General features: G+C 38.3%; 4 protein-coding genes across 5 annotated transcripts; 1 reads left to right on the top strand and 3 right to left on the bottom strand.

The window, feature by feature from the left end:
* Positions 1-13: 13 nt before the first annotated feature.
* LOC132198570 (uridine phosphorylase 1) lies at positions 14-8911 on the bottom strand. 2 transcript variants are annotated; one of them, XM_059622668.1, is made up of 6 exons: positions 8764-8911; positions 4211-4334; positions 3993-4154; positions 3736-3921; positions 3548-3686; positions 14-2324 (listed from the first exon to the last, which is right to left on the bottom strand). In XM_059622668.1, the coding sequence occupies exons 1-6, from the start codon at positions 8787-8789 to the stop codon at positions 1945-1947; spliced, it is 1017 nt and encodes a 338-aa protein (XP_059478651.1). In that variant the 5' UTR covers positions 8790-8911; the 3' UTR covers positions 14-1944. The 2 variants fall into 2 exon arrangements, with proteins under 2 accessions (XP_059478651.1, XP_059478650.1); XM_059622667.1 differs by lacking the exon at positions 8764-8911 and adding an exon at positions 5566-5733.
* A 194-nt stretch (positions 8912-9105) lies between these two features.
* LOC132198617 (protein disulfide-isomerase A5) lies at positions 9106-12616 on the bottom strand. Its single transcript, XM_059622738.1, has 10 exons — positions 12427-12616; positions 12070-12293; positions 11807-12014; positions 11530-11750; positions 11313-11481; positions 11154-11258; positions 10801-11101; positions 10547-10749; positions 10312-10492; positions 9106-10021 (listed from the first exon to the last, which is right to left on the bottom strand). Exons 1-10 carry the CDS (start codon positions 12481-12483, stop codon positions 9765-9767), a joined length of 1926 nt encoding a protein of 641 aa, XP_059478721.1. The 5' UTR covers positions 12484-12616; the 3' UTR covers positions 9106-9764.
* Positions 12617-13193: 577 nt separating this feature from the next.
* On the bottom strand, positions 13194-14450 carry LOC132198800 (centrosomal protein of 19 kDa-like). Its single transcript, XM_059623034.1, has 2 exons — positions 14067-14450; positions 13194-13998 (listed from the first exon to the last, which is right to left on the bottom strand). Exons 1-2 carry the CDS (start codon positions 14310-14312, stop codon positions 13504-13506), a joined length of 741 nt encoding a protein of 246 aa, XP_059479017.1. The 5' UTR covers positions 14313-14450; the 3' UTR covers positions 13194-13503.
* A 277-nt stretch (positions 14451-14727) lies between these two features.
* LOC132198693 (protein MMS22-like) lies at positions 14728-19675 on the top strand. The gene is made up of 19 exons (XM_059622865.1): positions 14728-14957; positions 15018-15267; positions 15403-15534; positions 15587-15737; positions 15797-16075; positions 16134-16343; positions 16400-16629; positions 16772-17054; positions 17108-17393; positions 17453-17762; positions 17812-17919; positions 17970-18147; positions 18203-18400; positions 18457-18582; positions 18634-18798; positions 18851-18964; positions 19015-19217; positions 19277-19468; positions 19524-19675. The coding sequence occupies exons 1-19, from the start codon at positions 14891-14893 to the stop codon at positions 19591-19593; spliced, it is 3552 nt and encodes a 1183-aa protein (XP_059478848.1). The 5' UTR covers positions 14728-14890; the 3' UTR covers positions 19594-19675.
* The last annotated feature ends 4 nt before the right edge of the window (positions 19676-19679 follow it).

Here is a 19679-nt window from a genome sequence, read left to right on the forward strand (position 1 = left end):
AAGTAGAGAAAAATCCAGATCAATATACCATTTTATTTCAGCGAAGTTTCCAAAACTCCGCGCAAAGTTTTGTAAAACATTCAATTGCAACAAGCAACACCTTATTAATTTTCGTTGACATTTCTCATCGATGAACGCGACAATTTATACAGTAAATGCAACTGTTGAGCTGCGTAAATACGTGTTTGTTTTAAACAACATCGAGTAAATCTCTACAATAAAATTTGTCTATAAACGCAGAACGAACACACAGACATTGATATATTTCGGTCAGAGCAGCGCAAAATTTTAAAATTGGAATGTTGTTCAGCATTATTTAAAACGAAATTGCGTCCCACAATGAATGGAATTTACGTAATTCGAAATTATTTTTTAGCCGAGTTTCTGAGCTAAATTAAACTACCATGAAACTACAATGTCTAGAGTTTATTTCTAACCATCGAACGAAGTGATCAACAATGTTTTCAAAATTTATTGACTTTCGCTAAGAACTAATTAACACTTCAATAATCGATGATGCTCAACAAGGTCCAAAACCAGCCGGACACGTTGTGATAAAAGATAGAAAATAATTATCCGCCAGCAAAGTCGTCTAGACACCGGCTTGTCAACAATTTTTGCATAATATATTTTTAATCACTTATTATTTTTAGTGTATATGAATAAAAAAAACACATCAGCAACAAGTCGAAACTACCAGCGCAGTACACATAATTGCCGCACAGAAACAATTCATTATGCACAATAAATATTGATATCGCGGCGTGTATGTATGTGTGTATAATACTTGCGAGATTAGTAATTAACCTAATTAACCATTATTGTTTGAGTAAGCGCACCTCGGCTTTTCACAATTAGACGATTCTCTCCTTTTGAATTGAGTTCCGGAATATTATGCACGCTGCTAGGATATATTTTATAACGTCTTCGTCAACTGGGATTGGCGAGGGATGTGAGCGAAACGTTTGAGGAGAGAAGTCGAAAAATCCTTTCATGTGTCTTTCGTTAGGCCTCGGAAAAGAAGATGATTTCAGGGATTTCTGCTCCGCCACCATTTCATTAGAGGATTTCGGAAAAGGTCGTAACTCATTACATGCAAACGTCAGATGAATTGATTTTAAGGGCAGTGATAAAAATAACCCTAATTTTTCAGAAAATGACGGAAAATGAAATAGGCCGGTTCAATTTGTTGGAAAATATCGGAGCAAATCACATTTTTATATTTATTTAATAAAATTGTCTCTTGCGAAGAAAAACTCTATTGACTTGAGGTCGTGCTGCAGCAAAATTAGATTCCACATGAGTCCATTTTTAATTAAATGATCCCACTTCGGAATATAAAATAAATCTGCATATCATCAGATTTAGGAAATGAAGAGATCGGGCTTTTCCTCGTTGAGAAAATTGTTTTTTTTTTCATGAACAAATTACTTATTCAGCGAGCAGCATATTTGCTCATGAAGTAATTTGGTACTTAGATTGTTCGTTTTAACATTTTAATTTTTATGTTGCAATGCGTTTTTTTCCTTGCTCATAAAATAGTCGCAGACTGTGGCCGAAACTGGTAGAGCCGTTTTGCATTTGAATATAAAAACAATTTTTTCAACAAGGAAAAGCCCGATCTCTTCATTTCCATGATCATCTCCTCAAGTATCAATTTCTTCAAACAAAATCATCAGATTTGTTTCTTAGCAAAAAGATAAAATAAAATACATCATTACAGATTTTTTTTTTCTTTTGGATTCCAACCTATTTAAAAATATCACTGCCCTGCTCACCCTAAATATAATCCAAAGCACTACATAATCCTAAGCAAAATACGCTTTAAGTATATATTTATATATTCTTGCGATTCTCGGTAGAGAACCTTGTTATTTTCCGCTTTTTCTTTTTTTTTCTGGGGAATGCGCGCACGTGTGTGGGAAGCGTGTTTTGAGCCTGGATTTAGTCGTAGGTCTCGGACTCCTGCTGGACGAGCTTGAAGCGGCGGGGGCTGAGCACGTGCACGGAGCCGCAGTGGCCGTCGAGCGAGAGGCGGCCCTTCTGCGCGAGGTAGTTCTTGATGTAGCGCGCCACCAGCTTCTGGGGCCGCTCCTGCCACTCCTCGAGCACCTCCTTGGGCGCCAGGACCTGGTCGCCCTTCAGCCGGTCCATCAGCGCCACGCAAATCACCGCAGACTGGATGCCCGCGTGGTGCGTCAGGGCGGCAAACGACAGCGACTCCATCTCGATGTTGCACACGCCGGCCTTGTGGATCTGCTCCAGGTAGTCCAGCTTGTCCTTCTCGGTGAACTCGCAGAACGCCCCGTCTAAACGACCTTGACCTGGAACAGAAAATAATTATTTCATTGATTTTGAAACGATCAAATAATAATAATTTTATTTCTGTTTGACGAGAGCGTCACCCAAAGAAGAATTTGAAGTTGATGGGTTTTTGGGTCACAAATTATCAATTATTTGTAAACTTGTGTAGTTTGAAAATTATGAAAATTTTAAACAAATAAACCTCAAATATATTGTCAATTAAGGAGTTTAAAAATATAATTTAATTATAAAATAAAGGCTGTCCTACATTTAATATTTCTTTGTTAACATTTAAGTCATTTAAACCACTTCAAAATTAAAAAACAAGGGACAATCAAGAAATCAATTCTTGGATATTTATTTAAAGGCTGGACAAATTTAAGTATCCTTTGGATATCAGGTTATGCAACCTGCGTGACACACATGTATTGCGTGGTAGTTTTATCTTTAAATCAGGCAGCATTATTTCTTGTTTTTAGTGGTACAGAGTTATTTTAAGAAAATTGATAGAAAAAATTTAATAGGCACGGCGTAATCTTCCATCGCGCGCGGCAGATAAAAAACAAATAAAGCAAATCTTACTCATGTTTTTAATAAGTGACTTTCTCTTATCTCTCTGGAATTTTTTGCAGGGGACAACACAAAATTTGACGCAATCTTCGCAGTTTGTTGTGAGTAAACAAGCGGATTTTCCGCCGCATCACCCATCAAAATCTAACGGCGGAAAACAGATGAGAAAATGTGTGCATACTGCGGCCAAAAAGCTCTTTTGCCAGTGTGCGCGTTTCTATTATGTAATCGATACCGGCGCCAAGATATATTATTGGAAAAGTTGCCGCGGTCAGGAAAACTGGGTCGTCAAGTCGCATTATCAAAAGTGACGACGAGATACGCAGTCCCGAGAAAGACGTCAAGAGATGCAAATTTGCATATTTATGGCCTCAGCGCGCACTGTGAATTCAAATGCAACGGTCCCGATTGCGCTCAAACTAAAATTTTGCACCAGTTCTGTAAATCTAATTGAGCAAAACTTGCAGCCAAAGTTTTTTTTTAATTAAAAAATCTCCCAATGAATTTGTCTTGTTTTTTTAGCATTACAATAAAAAATTATTTAATTTTCAGCGCCGCTAAGCCAAATTACATGAATTTACAATCAGTGTTTGAATTAAATTTTAAAAACATTTTGGAACTTTTGATTAATTATTGATTTTTTCCAAAATTTTCTTTTGAAAAAAATACTGACCTTCATAGAAGTCGTAAGTGCACATGGTCTTGCCGGTGACCGTGTCGTACAATTGTGACGGTTCAGCCATCGACTTGAGGTCGCGCGCCAGCCGCTTGTCCAGTTTGGCCGTCCGCTGAACCAATTTTCCCAAAACGGGCTGCAAATTCCATTAAAAAATGATTCAAGTTTTAATACGAAAAACTCACGAGTTCTAAGTAGGGTCTCAAGAGACCGTCGACGGCCTCTTCGGAAATGACGACGGTGCCACCATCAAGGCCGATGCCGCCGCAAGTACCGATTCGGAAGAAAATCGGGTCCTTGACCTTTGCGTGGTACATCAGCTTGATAACCTCGTGCAGCAGAATGCCCACTGATGGAATTCCCATTCCGTGCTAAACACAACAACAATTACGACATTATACATATTATAAAAAAATTAAATTTGATGGGGAAAAAAACTTACGCTAATTGACAAAACTGGTCCAACTTTGTACATGGAGTAGCGATAGGAGTACTGGCTGATGTCTTGCAAGGTGGTGCCTGCGGGCAGTTTGTGTCCAATCTGCTCCATGATGTAGAACGCAAACTGCTCCATTCGCTTCGGCGTTCCACCCATGCACACAAACTGAAACGCGAGAGCAATTAAAACAAAGTCGGAATCGTTTCGCGAAAATGCGGTACTTTGACGTCGCCAAACATTTCGACGAGGTCGTGTGAGCCGCTGCCTAACGCCAGGTGGTACAAAATGTCCTGGTCCATCAGCTCGATGTTCGGGTTCCTCAGGCGCACGGACCCATCAGGGTACCTTGACACAAAATAGGACATAATTTTTAGTCTGTTGCTGAGACTTTCAATAAATTAGAGAAGTTGACTTTTGGTTTTTGGCAGATTTCTGAGATTTCACATTCCTGCGAAATGACAACAGCGCGCTATAATTATGCGGTAATTGGTCCGCGAGTTGCTGGGTCAGCCAAAATTATTGAAAATATTTATGCCAGGCGCCGAGCCGGAAATTCTCGCAAAATTAAGAACACAGAACTCTCTTTTAGAAAAGTCAGCCACGTGGTGGAACAAACGCGCAGAATTAGAGGGGCTAAAAATCTAATTTAAGAAACTCGCCCCTTTGACGACTATCGAACACGCGCCACCACACTTTCTGCACACGCATGCTTTGACAATTTCAATTTAAATTCCGTGCAATCAGTCTACCTGCTTGCTGTATTTTTACTTTTTAGTCAAGCAATTAAAAATTAATCATTCAAAAGGCGGATATAAAACTGTCATTATTTCTTTAAAGAATTTGTGCAATACAAAGTCTTTTACATTAAAAAACTTTAAACTGCTAGAATTTAATAAATTTCTGCAAATTTTACATATATTCAATGGAGAAAACCAATTTTTTTTTTATAATTTTAATAAAAAGTTTGACGTACATATTTTGCCGTGAACTGTTTTGAGAGCGCTGCCGGCAGTCAATAATACAAGAAATAAATATGTTGAGCAAATAATATAAAGCGGGCGCAGACAAAACAATGGAAAATAAAGTCAGGAATATTACAGCGATAGCCTTTCATTCTTTCAACAGGCCAAAGGCCCTGTTTGGTGATACAGTAATTCGATTACGCGCAATTCCATTGCTATTTGTCACCGAACTTCAATCGCCAGCCTCAAAAGATGTCACGCTTGCACATAAAAAAGAGGCATGGGGAATAAATTTTTGAAGGTGAAGGAGCTCACCTTGAGATTTCTCTTCCAAATAATAGCACAAATTCTAAATTCCATATCCAAACAAGCTTTTGTAAAAAAAGTAAATTTACCAATTTTAAATATATTTAACATTTGGTGCTTTTGTGCTTCAATTTGACATGGAAACTTTAAACTTAATATTTAAAATGGAAAACTTTTCAATCTTGTTGTAATGAATGCCGCCAAAATTAATTAATACCATTTTTCTTAAATATTTTTAACAATTAGCGCATGTAACGTCACCATTTGATATGCATTTCGCAATCAGTAGCACACAATTGATTAACTACCTGGTTTGCGAGTACTGCAGAAATTGTTTGCCTTTGCAAATGTGGGGTTGTTGGTGGAGGATTTTGTCGCGGTTGTGGTCGTGGGCGCGCAGACCGCACCGGTCGCACCGTTGCGGACCCTGTTCCTCCATGTCTCTCGCAGTCTCTCTCCCAACTGAATGAAAAATGCATAGCGCAAGAGAGCAAAGAGCGGACGGACGGGCATTCAGACGGGGGGGTTGCGCGGCTATTTCTGCTCCTCGCGCTTCCCCGACCTGCTCCTCTCATATTTGCTTAAACGCGGCCACCGCAAGGAAAATCACAAGACGATGACGCAAGCAGGAAAGGGAATTTTGATAGATTAAAAACGAGAGGAAAATAAAATAAAAAAAACCCCGGAGTTCCCTGCTCCAAATTTAAAATTTCTTCTTGAAATTTTTTTTCTCGCATTCAAAATATAGTATAGCAGAAAAAATATATTTGGTCTCTACTTGAAAAAAATATATTTGGTCTCTATATTTGATTTCCACTTTTGAGGAACTTAATTAATTCTGTTGAAATTAGGTGTGGCTTTTCTTTAGTATAATTTTGCTCCTTTTTGAAGCTCTACAAAAAATGCATCTCAACCTTCAATTCCAATCCCGCCAAGCAGGTTTTTCTTCTTGGAAATTCTCAGAAATTATTATCCTCGTCTCCTCTCTCTATTGGCAAAATTTCGCTCACACACCTCTCTTTAAAGGTCTGACCTCGGCGAGCGATTGGCTGACGAAAATCAAAGTATATTTTTCAGTAATTGCGGTTCGCAGAAGTATATCTGTGTTTTTTATTTGCATTGCGACGACGTGCGTTGGGAGGTGTGACTCGTGACGTGTGTTTATTTATTAGCGGACCGCGCCGCGTCCTCCCCGCGCCGCGCACTCGGTTGTGTGTTTGCGAAAAAATAATCAAGGTTAAGCTGAACTTTCGTGTAATCTCGTGCTTTGTTTGCACATTTCGTATGCTTTGTTCAGTCTAAGGCTTCCTCTTTTGGGCAACAAGTTTCTTATAATATATTCTTTTGAAACAGACCCGCGCGGTAAAGGGCCAGGAATTTATTATAATTTATATAAATTCTTCAGAAATTTACATTTGTTGGAAAAAACGTGTACCTATTTTAATTTGAAATCTTTCTTAGTTGTGGAAGGGAAAATTTAAAATTTTAGACTTTCAAAGGAATTGGTTCCGAAATTTTGTTTGAATTTTGATTTAATATTTTTCTGTTTTACATATTTTTTTACTGATGTTTTCGTTATGCTCTAACAAAATTTGAACAACAATTTTTTAATCATGATGTACCATGCATTTTGGTCTCTTTCTACTACATTCTTGTGACCTTTTGGCACTCCGAATTAAAGGAAGTTGAAGTTCGCATTAAGTATTTTGTTGTTGCAAAGAGCAACGTCATAGGGTCTAATTAATACCATGCAATGTTACATCAGAGCGCAACGAGCACAATTGCTATTATGGCCGAGGAGAATTAAAAGCGATTGCACTCGACCAAGGCCAAGAGTAAATTGAGATCAATCAAAGGGAAACATAATTCCGTGAACCTTCATTTCTTTAGTAATGCATTATTATTTGTCTTTCAAGCCGAGTGTTGTATGTATTATTATTTTTTCACAAAGACTAAGAGAGAAGAATTGCAAAAATTGCATCAGTTAATAAGTGGGATGAGCGTTATTTGCAGTTAATAAAGCTAAGTGGATAATCATGCAAAATTTAGCATAAGAAAAAATTGGAAAATTTATTTGGTAAATTAACAAACCGTAATTTTATTATTATTAATTTTTTTGTGATTGAATTTCACGATCCGGGGTTAATTCATGATGATTTGGATTTAAACTCAGCTTTTTCTCGATTGGTTTTGTGAGTTGTTTATTTAAATACTAATTTTTAATTAATCAAATCAAAAATTTTGCATTGCTTATCTGATACGATAATTATTTTGAGTGGATTGTGAATGATTAAAAAATTGTGGTGCTAATATAGATTAATTCATTATTCCAATTATGTACCTTTTGTCACCCGCAGATTAAAGTGAGACCTTTAATTGGCTCTGATAAAAACAACAAGAGGCCAAACGCACACAGCACGCGATCGAAATACAATGTCGTGATAGAAGAGCCGACTGGACACGCGACAAGGGGGATCTTTTTGATAAACCTTTGTGAGCTGACTGAGCACATAGAGAAACAATTGATATAGTAAAAGAAACAAGGGTCGAAAACAGCAACCAAGTTTCATTTAAAACAATTTAGAAACAACAACAATTTAACTCGAAATACATGAAATGCATGTTTTAATTAAATTGCAATTTAATCAGTTGAAATTATTATTAGATAGGTATTAGGCATTGATGAAGTATTAGTTTCAAATTATTTCAAAACTGGCATAATATATATTCCTTCTCTTATGATCTCCAGCGTTAAATTTAATTTTAAATTTAGTAATAAACTGAAAACTGGTTTATACGAGTCAATCCATTGCTCGAATAATTACTCTTTTCCGCGCAAAAGACACTTCTTCTGGCATTCAACGGAATTCTTAAGGGTGGCGTTTTATTCCTTTTGAGAGGAGAAAGAGAAAAGAGGGGCTGTTTTGGGAAAAAAGACTTCCTTCCTAAATCGGGAGCGCCGAATTTGGGTGCAAGTGGCGGGTGTGGGTGGTGCGCGGCGGCCCTGCCTATCGACCCGCAGCGCACGGCACCAGAGGCTCCTCAGCAAAATCGATAATATCCTGCGCCCCACTTCTTCCTTCCTTCGTTCTCTGTGTGTTCCACCTTATGCAACACGGCTCGCGGAGATCTCCGTATATATTGACAAAGCCTTTCCACTCGCAGACGTTTAGTTTACCGAACCCATTTTCCAAGAAGTACTTGTTTTGCGAGCAGAAATAATTTTCAACCGGCTTTCAATTTGCTTCGCTCATGTGAAATTTTTGCAAAATCTCTCCGAAGAAATAAAAAACTTTATATTATTCTGCTGAAGTTTTGTTTTTTATACCCTACGACGCTCTTGACCTTCTGAGAGATAAGATAAGAAATAGTCTCAACACATTTACGATTGAAACAGTTTTTAAAATTATTTCTCTTCCAAAATCATTTCTATTAAGTTTCAAAAGTGCGAAAGGAAACAACGGAAAACGGTGCGAATTAAATTATTTTTCAAAATTGAAACTCACTCGTCTTGAATCTCCTCGTCGGACATGATAATTTTCTAGCACTCTAATTCTTATCACTGAACGCGTCTATGTGACCCTATCTTCCTTCCTTTCCTTCCTTATTCGCTCGCAGACACGACCCCACTGGCTGCCGTCGAGCAAGTCGCGAAACGGCATGCGCGCCTTCCTTTTGGCCTTGCGGCGGCGGCGCGCTGACCACACGCAAAATGCGCTTCGGGACAAAATTTGTTTTCATTTTTTCCTCTGATTAGCGAGAAAACTGGGATTAATTTTTTTTTATTTAATTTTGCGCCTGCAAAAGGAATAAAAATAAAATGTGAGCAATAATTTAACAAGTTTCAATCATTTTTAATATCCGTTTAATTTTTCATTATAAAATACATATCAACAAATAGATATTTAATTCAATCAACAAATTCAATAATCATATCGCCACCCACCTAGAACTGTAGAATTATAGCTGAGAGTTGTATAAATAGTCATAGAAATCCTGTTTAAATTGTTTTGCAAAACACAAAACGGCCCACTAACTGAGAAGTGAAATGAGCGGAGAAAAAGCTTAAGTAAATAATCTGCATGATCTGGTCTTAATACTTCATAGTTTACCAATCAAAAAACATAATGTTAAACTTTCTTATAATAATTGGCCCCAGCCGTAGAGATTCCGTTTCAGTAGTAACAATAAGAAACTATTTTACATTTAATCCGATTATAAAATCTCACATTTTGGTAGTTCAGGAATGGAAAAAAATGCAAAAATTAATATAAAAACATTAAATTTGTAAGAGGAGATTGCGTCGTTGACAGAGAATATATATTAAGCTCTTACAATTATTACTATTTTAGGGAACGTCGTAGAAATCTCTTTGCGTCTGTTAAAAAAACCGTTGCTCGTTTTGATTAGCCTCCTTCAGAGTTCGTTCATTCGTTGATAGCACTCGTTTGTCTAGGTCATGTTTCTTTCATTTGTGCGTTTGTGGGTAAAAAAGCAGAGCAGACTTTTACAGTTCGTCCTTGGCATCGGCCGACTTCATGAAGGCCACCAGGTCAGCAGTGTTCCTGCCCTGGTCGTAGTCCTTGACCTCGCGACCTTTCTTGAACAGCTTCAGTGTAGGGAAGCCTCGGATGTTGAACTTGCGTTGCAGTGGCTGCTGGGCGGTTGCATCCACCGTAGCCAGCCACCAGTCCTTGCCGTCCTCACGTACCTTTTCAGCCGCCAGGGCGTAATCTGCCTTCATCGCCTTGCAATGTCCACACCCTGAAACAATTTCATAGATTTTTCTTACTGATAACGTAAAAAATAATCAAATTTTAGATCTCCTGAAAAAATGTTTATTTTATTTATTCTAATTAGAGAAATTGAAAAAAAAAGATTTTAGTATACTCCAGATAAAGATGATTATTATATATATTATTTACTTCAATCAAGTAAATCTAAACTAAAAATAAATTTGATATTTATTTTCCCGGCAATCAATAATGTTGAAGGTCATTATTAGCATTTTGATCAATAAAAACCACACCCCAAAAGTTTTTTTAAGTACGTACATGGAGCGTAGAACATAACAAGGACGCTCTCCTTGCTGTCAATGGCTGTGAAATTGCTCTCTGTCAAATGCAATAGATGCTCTGCACCAGCCAAATGCCCCCATTCCGAGTGAGGCGACGGGGGCGGAGGTGGAGGCGGTGCGCTTTGTGGATTATTCATGAAGGCGATGAAGTCGTCCGCCTGTCAAAACGGGCAAAAATTATATAAACACACTTTTCCACAATTTAATTATACCGTTCTTCCTCCAGAGTAGTCAAACTTTTCCTTGTTGAGGTAGCTAAAGTACTTGATGGTGGGGTACCCCTTGACGTCGAAAGCTGCACAAACCCCTTGCTGGGCTGTGCAGTCGACGGCGGCAAACTCCACTTTGGGGTCGTCCTTGAATTTCTCAGCCGCTGTGTTGAACTCTGGTTTGGCTTTCTTGCAGTGACCACACCCTGTTGATGAAATTTAAAAATAGAGTTTGATCTGAAAATTGCAATACCTACATGGAGCATAAAACATAACCAAGACGTGTTTCTTCTTCTTTAAAAATGGTTTAAACGATTCGTCTGTGAGATGAACAACTTCAGTTTCGTCTTCGCTCCACGGCTTTTCAGGGGCAGGAGGTGGGGGTGGCTCTTTGGGGTCCTTCATGAACTCGATGATTTTGTTCAACTCGCGGACGTTGGCGTCGAAAGCCAGTTGGCCGTCCTTGAAGTATTTAATCGACGGGTAGCCTCGGACATTGAACTGAGAGGCAAGTGGGCCTTCTTTTGTAGCATCAACGGCAGCTATTCTGCCAGGAATCTAAAGAGGAAAAATCAGTTTAACCAAATAAGAAGTTAATTTCAAAAATTACCTTTTCGTTCTTCATTTTCTCAGCAGCCTGCTCGTATTCTGGTTTCATCTTTTTGCAGTGTCCACACCACGGGGCGTAGAACATGACAAGCAGAGACGAATGTTCCTGAAGATAATAATTTTTATAGACCTTCAAAATTAATTCCAGATGCTTGATTACCTTAAGAGCGTCTTCGAAAGTGTCCTTGGTGAGATGCAAGACTTCGCTGGGCGAATCGGACCACTGCTTTTCAGCCACTTTCTCAGGCTGCTTTTGAGGATTCTTCATGAAAGCGACAAGGGCATCTCTTTTGTTATCCCCCTCGTAAGTAAACTGCATGGCACCATTTCTTCAACACAAATTAATCAAAGGATAATTAAAATAAAAATATTATTACTGGAAGTAAAGAAGAGTGGGGAAGCCAGAGATGTTGAAAAGTTGTCTGACGGCAGAGTTTTCAGGTCTGTTGACATCGATGGCCGCCATGACCGCTTGGTCTCGCAGATCTTTGGCAGCTTCGGCGTACTCGGGTTTGAGCGTTTTGCAGAATCCACACCACGGGGCGTAGAACATAACCATCATAGGCTTTGTCTCTTTCTTGATTGCTTTGTTTAGGGCCTGGAAGTGAACGGAAATTTAATTTCAAACACATTTTATGTTAGAATTAAACTCACAGAAATGTCTGAAAGGTGCAGGACATCGGCAGAGTCTGCGTCCTCCTCCCAGGGCACATCCCCAGTTGGGTCCCTCATGAAGTTCACTATTGACGTCACACTCAGTTGGCGGTCGTAGTCTCTGTTGAACTCGCCGTCCTTGTAATGCCGCAGAATCTGAGGCTCGGGGTTTACCTTTAACTTTTTGCACATCTTCTTCCCAGTTTCACTAAATATTTTAATTGCTTGTTTAATAAATTTCTGCTTAATTTAAAATAACGTACCCATAACAGTCTACAAAAGCAAGAGTTCCTTGCCCTTTCACAGCCTCAGCGGCCTCTTTGAACATCCTGATCGTGAAATACGTCCTTTTTGTGGTGCTCACGAACAGCACCAACACATTGTTTTTAGTTCTGAGCAACTTTTTGAATTCTTTCACGTCTGTGATTTCCTCCAGGGGGCCCTTTTTGTCAATGGGACCGCCTTGCTTTGCGCCGGCCACTTCCACCTGCGATTAAAAATGGTCAAAATTAACCTTCAACTTGAAACATATGTTGATTTTAAGGTCAATGCACCGGTTGCACAGTAATTGTGCAGCAGGAGCCCCCGGCATTTCAGCTAACCGAGTCAAAGCGGCTTACCAGGGCAAAGGTTGCGCAGAGAAGTGCCAAATGTAAGAGTCCTCGTCTCGGCCTCATGATTAGGTTCGTTTCTGTGGGGTGCACTCGTCAAAAATTAGCACATTTTTGGATAAATTGTTGGAAATCGGAAAGCGTTCGGCATACGTCAGTCGAGAATTGTGACGACACAGAAACCACACAACAAAATAAATCTGCAGATCCAACACGGTGCTGCCCTCCAGCGGCAGAATGAAATTTTGCAAGGACGAATAGCCAACATAATAATGTTTCAAATTCTCAAAATAACTTAATTTAGGTAACGTTCTGTACTTTAAATTTGAAAAGATAAATAATTTTATGTATTTAATCTAATTTTTATTTATTTTTTCTTAATATAATGAATTTTAAATTACAAATAAATTGATATAATTTTGTAACTGGTTGGCACCAACGCTAATCATGCTGACTGAAAAAATTGCTGAAAAACAACAAAACACGCCCACACGGGTCGGGGAGAACAAAATTTATCAAGCAGCTTTCTAACATAATTTTGGTTGTTTTTTAAACCAGACATGAGTCAATTAGGCAGGTTTCGCGAATTTGTTAACCGCAACATCGTAGCGATAGTTATGGTACCTTCAATCTTTCTCATGCACTGGGGCTGGCTCAAGTTGCAAGACGTCGAAATTTTGATCAGGCCGGAAGAAAAGAAGGGACTCCCAATCGTCGAGGTAAATTACATAATTTAGCAAAATTTTGTCACGGCAATTAAAAATTCAAAACTCTTTTACTCTTAGGGAGCTAAACTTTTGGAAAAGAAAATAGAATCGTGGAAACATCCAATAGAAGAGCAACCGTCGAAGTAGAAAAGACTGACCATTCTAGTGGGAAGAGAGAGGATGTTATGTAATTTTAACACAAAAACCCGGTTCTTTACAAATTAAGTTTGTAAATAATACAATTTAAGTTGGAAATTTACGCATTAAAAATTAATTAAGGCATGAAACAATTTTTATTAAATTTTTTAACTTTGGATTAAGAACAGTCCTGTATTAAAATTGCTTTTAACATTAAAAAGCTTTAATTTTAAATTTGTAATCAGCTCCAAAAGTCATCTGCGTCATCGACCCTAAGCTCGTTTTCTAATTCTGTCACGTCAAACTTGATGTTTAGCTTTGGGTCTTTGTCTTCCAGACTGTCTAAAATTTCATCTGCCCCTAAATTTTCCTGTTCGTCCGATTCAATCTTGGCTATGTAGATTTCCTCCGACTTGCTTAAATCGTCACAGGAAGATTGAACTTTTTCCACTTCATCCTCTTCCTGGTCAAGTACAGGAATTTCGTCCAGAGCAAAATCATTTTCGTCTTCATCCCACTCTGAAGGCTTTTCTGCCACAAAGTCAGCTCTTTTGTCATATTCAAAACTCGGATCGCTTGGGCTGACTTTGCTCTTGTTGTAAGTCACGTCCATTATTGCTTTTTTACGGTCCAGGTCTTCAGTTTCCAGTTTATTCAGGTCTTCCTCGGGATTGACTTCGTATTCCTTCTCGACCACCAACAAAGAATCTTCCAACCCAACGCCTTTCATGTTTTCCTAAATTAAAAATTTGTTTTATAATCTTTTTTTCAATTTTCCTTATTTATTTTTTTTTTATAAGAAACCTGTATCAGTCGAAGCATTTTCTCGACGATAATCTGTGAAACAGGTTCCATGTAGCGCTTGTGCCTGTCTTTGATTGATTTTGCCGCCAGCGAAACATCTGAGCTCTTGGAAAAGTTCCTCACGGGCATACTTCTGCGGCGAAGCTTGCACGATAGGGTGTCTTCGTAAATCAGGATCACGCACGGAGGACTGAACTGCACACCACATTTTTTTACATTGTAAATCCCATTCATCGAAGAAAACATCGTAAAATCTTAATGCAAATATCTAAATTATAATGTAAAAGAGTTAAAATGATATTGAGACGGTGTGGTAACCCTTTTGTTTCTAGCAACGATCGACAAATCGGTGGAACCAGGCACAGACTGGCACTTTCGCAAATTCCGAAGTTGGTTTTGCCGCCTCAAAACAAATGAGTGTTCGATTTGAGGTTACGTTCAGGAGCTAGGGAAAGTTACACGATTTAAAGCAACAAAGGTTTTTATATTGAAAAAGAGTATATTTTATAAAGTTTAAAGTAAAAATAGAGATATTTTTGATATTTAAAGAATAATTTTAGCCCTAAAATCTATAATATTTGCCTAAATATAGAAAAATACATTGTGCTCCTTTTCCTTCACCCTTCTTGGTTCACTCCCCCCTCGAAGTAAGGCGGTAAGAATTAAGAATGGCGGCATAAACGTAAACATGTTGCTGTAGCAATCAGTTTTTCGATTTTGAATTATTGTTTCGTGATTTTAATTTAAAGTATTTGTCATTGAAACCAAGGTTTAACGAAAGTCAAGAATATTTTCTTTAATAACTGAAGAGTCGGGCCCAAATCATGGATGATTTCGAGCTAGACGACGAAGATCTGTTTGCAGACGATGAAGCTTTTCAAAATGCAATTGGTATAAATTTTTAAATTTTACATTCAAGCAATTTCGTTTTACATAAAATTCCAATTTTAGTCGGTAATAAACTGCTGGAGGCACGATGTTTTGAGTGCAGTGGCAAATTCACCCACGCTCAGCTCACACAAGACTTTCCCTTCAAGAGCATCGTCCGGAAAGAAGGGATGGATCTCGCCTTCCAGAATTCATATCATTACAAGGGACTCATCGAAAAGGCTGGAGAAAATCTGATTCTCTTCAACGGGGCCAAATATCATGCGTCAAGTGCCTTCTTGGAGAACATGGATCAACTATTTCAAATGGCAAGGTAAAAAGGAAAATTAATTGGATTCTGGTCTCATAATTCACTCATGAAAAATAAAAAACTAATTTTTGTATCTACATGTAGCAGATTTTGAAAAGTTTATTTAAATAACAATCTCACTTCTGGAATGATTTTCAGGAAGCTTTTTATCAAAAATGAAAAAGACGCAGTCAAGCATTTGATGCACCTCAACCTGAGTAAGGCCAACTATTTCGATTCTAGGCAAAAGATAAACCTAATGTTTGAATATTTCACCACATTTGTACAAAGGTCAGCTGATTTTTTTTTTTAAATCAGGCAACAAACTCATTTTGATTTTTAGTCTTCAAAGTGACAAAAATTATTTGTGGATTTTGGAGGAAAAGAAGGAAAAAGTTCTTCAACATCTTGAGTCTTGGAGCATCCTCATCCATGGCTTGACAAAAATTGAGTTCAACCTTCTGTCAGCGTGTCCCGACTCCTTAGGAAACAAAGTATTGAACTAAAACTGGACTTAATTGTGAATGAATTTTTAATCTTCCGTCAAATGCAGTGTCGTCCTCCAATGCACCACCTGTTGCACCTTCACCTGGAGCTCCGGTGGCACCACCTTTGCCTCCTGCACGCCTTGACGAGTCAAAAGACTGAACTCAACCGCAACCTGGAACAGGCCCTTGATCATGTTTTGACTGAACTTGTAAAACTTGCCGAAGGGGTGAAACAAGAAGACTACGACAGGACGCATCCTTTTTTCTGCAACTGCATTCGAGAGTTCTGGCTCATGCTCCAAATTTTTTCAGACAGACTCCATGCCAGCAACTTGATTTCAATGGTATAATTAGTGATATTTTATTTCAATTTAACATAAAATAACAAAATTCAACTCTTAGTCATTTTGGGGCTTGATGAAAGGAATCGTGAACAGAATTTTTCGCCCCGCTGAAGAAAAACCTCCGGCTAATTTAAGCAAGGTCAGAAGGCCCATTCTGTGCCAAGACTGGGAAATGCAGAGAAAGTCTTCATTTGCTCTGTGGTTGTACCTCAACATCTGCCCAATTTATGGCTACAGCGAGAGTGGAATTTACTCCAAAAAGACAAGGGTATGTAATATATTCAAAAATATTAGTAAGGAATTAAAAACTTGGAGGAACATCAGGGAGCTGTTTCAGATGAAGGGAGCAACTTGCTGGAGCTGATTTTGAAAAAGTTGACGCTCAGTGCGAACGAGAATGAAATGAGGGACCTGATGAAGTTGCTACTGCAATTGCCTCAATGGTGGAATGTAGGCATGCAGGCCTTGAATTTGCTGCTGGACCACTTTGTCAAACACATTGGCTCATTGTTCATTGTGCCAGGCGAAAGTCCAGCTCACTTGGCGTTCATGGCGTAAGAATTCAAATTTTATCGAACAATCACGAACAATATAATTTAATGTAGGCGGAAATGTGTTCCCAAATTTTTACTATATTTATTAAATTATTTCGAGTTACCTTTTCCCCTTAAATTAATGGAATAATCTGTGATTCAGGAGGACGGCTGCAGAGTTCAGCAATCAGATCAAGGGACACCTGCGATTGGACCTACCCTCATATGAGGGTATCAACAGTTTTCATTTGTTCGTCAAGTTTTTGCGTAGTCAGATGAAATACTCTTGGTCCGACGGTGACAAACTTCGATTCTTCAACCAAGTCAAGAGCAGGATTTGCACACGGTTCAGTGCTGGAAGAATGATTTCTTTAAACGATGTTGGTTTTTACAACCTGACTTCGCTTTGTCTGTCGATTGGACTTTCAATGGGACTGGAGGATATGGTTTGATTTAATATATAAAATTTTCATATAAATTATTAACATTTTATTTATAGGGAAGCAGACTGCAAGGATTTCTGGGTGCGGTGGAGAAAGGGTTGGACATAAAAAAGAGGGAGGTCATCATTTTGTCGCACATGACGTTGATATATCTTAAGGCGGAGGAAAAACTTTCCGTGGAAGAAAATATTCCACCTGTGACCAAATTCTTAAATGCGTCCTGCAAGGATATGAATAAGAATAATTTGCAACATATCGAGATGGTTTCATCTTTCATCGATTCCCTAAATGAAGTTGCCGATGTTATGAGTTGTGATGAAATATCCGGGTATTTGTTCTTAGGCACGTATAAAATTTACATTTTTCTTCAGTCAAAAATGAAGATGATTGAAATAATTTAGGGGATTGGCTGCCTGAATATTTGGGAATTTGCAATGCAGCAAGATCTGCAAAAGTTATGTCGGCAATGGTGGACGTTGCCAGCAAACTGCCTTGTTACGAGGAAATGGACTCGACTGCGGAAAGGAGAAAAGCTGTGGCCTCCTTCGTGGAGTTCCTTGCTCCGTATTTGAAACAGGAAAGCACTAAAGTCACCCCCTCGGCCGTCAACCAAACGGCAGATATTGCCTTTGCCATCTCGGCCGCAGCCGAAAATTCAAAATTCCTGGAAATGCTCAGACACTTTGGCTTGAATGAAACTGTCCACGCAAGGTAAACTAATTATGAGAAGATGCTTGAGTATTAAACAAAATTCTTCCAGGGTGTCTGCAAGATACTTGACTCAAATTTTATCCAACAAAGAGGTTTCCGATCGGATAAGAGACTTGGAAAGGAAGTTCGACGAAGTCATAGTCCATGCCTGGATGAGGTTGGTTTTCCATTTCTCTAGAAGTCAAGTTTAGTTATTTGTTTTTATAGGTGTTGCGTTTTGGATGAAACGAACGGAGTGGAAACTGAAGCGTTAACAAGGAGTGTTTGCAATTTGCCTGATCTCAAGAATCTATTTGGAGACAAATTGACCATTTTGAAAAACGAAGCATTCCCTTTGGAGGTTTTCGGTGAAATGGTCCACGAACAGTTCAAACTTAGAGAAAATGTATTGTTTTTCAAATTTCCCAAAATTGGAATTAATAAACCCAAAATGTTTTCAGAATATTAATGAACGTTCGGAGTTAAGGATGCGGTTATACCCTTACTTCAGCAAACTGCCTCAGGTTGTCACTCACATAATACAGCAGGATCCAAATTCAAAAATCAGCGCAACCAAACATCCCAGTACGACTGTTTTGAGAATGTACGAGTCAATAGGAAGTCTTATAATGTCATGTCCAGCTGTCATGTATGAAAAGGTAGCTTTTAATTAAAATTATTTATTTCAGAAAAAATCTAAAGAAATTAATTGCAGCTCAACGGAAAGTCCACTCTGACCGTCTTAACAAACACCATGCTTTTGTATGAAGATATACACAGATTTCCAACCTTTTGCATGGACAGGAACATCAAAGCAGCCCTTGAAGCTCATTTTCATAAGGTAGATTTAAAGAAAGAAAAAAAGAATCACAATATACCAATTTTATTTTAGTTCCTCATTGGTCTGGGAAAAATAATGAAAAACGACTCCTACATAAACCGTGTTATGGTTGCCAGCATAAAGTATTTTATCCATACTTTGGAATCTCGGAAAGGTGCTGTTTTGATGGAAAGAAGGCAACCTTTGTCCCAAGCCCAAACTTTGCACCCCATTGAGGTAATTTCAGGATATTAAAGAAAGGATAAAAAAAAATTAATGAAAATCGTAGAAATTTTTCAGGGTTTGTATCAGCGCTGAGGTGGTCGACAAGGTGGTTGAGATCATCGGAACGCACATGCTAAAGATGAGAGGCAAATTCTTTGAAAACGATCATGCGCCAGATGTAAATGCCAATTAAATAAAATTGAAGCAATAATTGATTTTTCAAAATAGGCCTTGCGAATTTTGTTAAACGTTCAAGAAGACTTGGGTGAGGATGAGAATCTGGTCAGGTCGCTGGTGAAGCACACAATAAAGGACACCCTTGTGATTTTAATGCAAATTGATGACACCAAGGAGGCAGAGAAAGATCTTGCGTTTCGCTACTTAAAAGCCATCGTCAACACTCCAGTCTTCACTTCGTCAATTGACATCAAGTAAGAAATTACCAAAATTATCCTTTAAATGAACGAATCAAGAAATATAATTTTCCCAGGGCCATTTTCTACGCAAAACTGGTGGAGCTGTACAGAGAAAAGATGGCATTCCAAAACAGTCAACTGTTCCAGTTGCTGTTTATTCTGGGAAAGTACAAAGTCTTGTTGGTCAAACCGACTTTGATGAAGCTCGAGCAACAGATTGTGGAGGTTGAAACTCGGCGGCAGACGACAAATGACCAAAGTTTAAGGTGGATTGATTTTTTTTTTAAATTTGGATTTAATTTTTTTTTTTTAAATCTTTAGAGGAAAAATGGAGAAGCTGGCTCGAATATTGGGACCTGTGGACAACGATGACTACCAATTTGACAGCTAAAAATCTGTGATTTGTAATTGATAACATTTTGTAAAGTATTTTGTACATTTTATAAAAGAAAAAATATATGAAAACAAGTGAAATGG

The sequence above is a fragment of the Neocloeon triangulifer genome, unplaced genomic scaffold (genome assembly GCF_031216515.1).
Source record: "Neocloeon triangulifer isolate White Clay Creek 2 clone unplaced genomic scaffold, ASM3121651v1 ptg000013l, whole genome shotgun sequence".
Taxonomy (NCBI): domain Eukaryota; kingdom Metazoa; phylum Arthropoda; class Insecta; order Ephemeroptera; family Baetidae; genus Neocloeon; species Neocloeon triangulifer.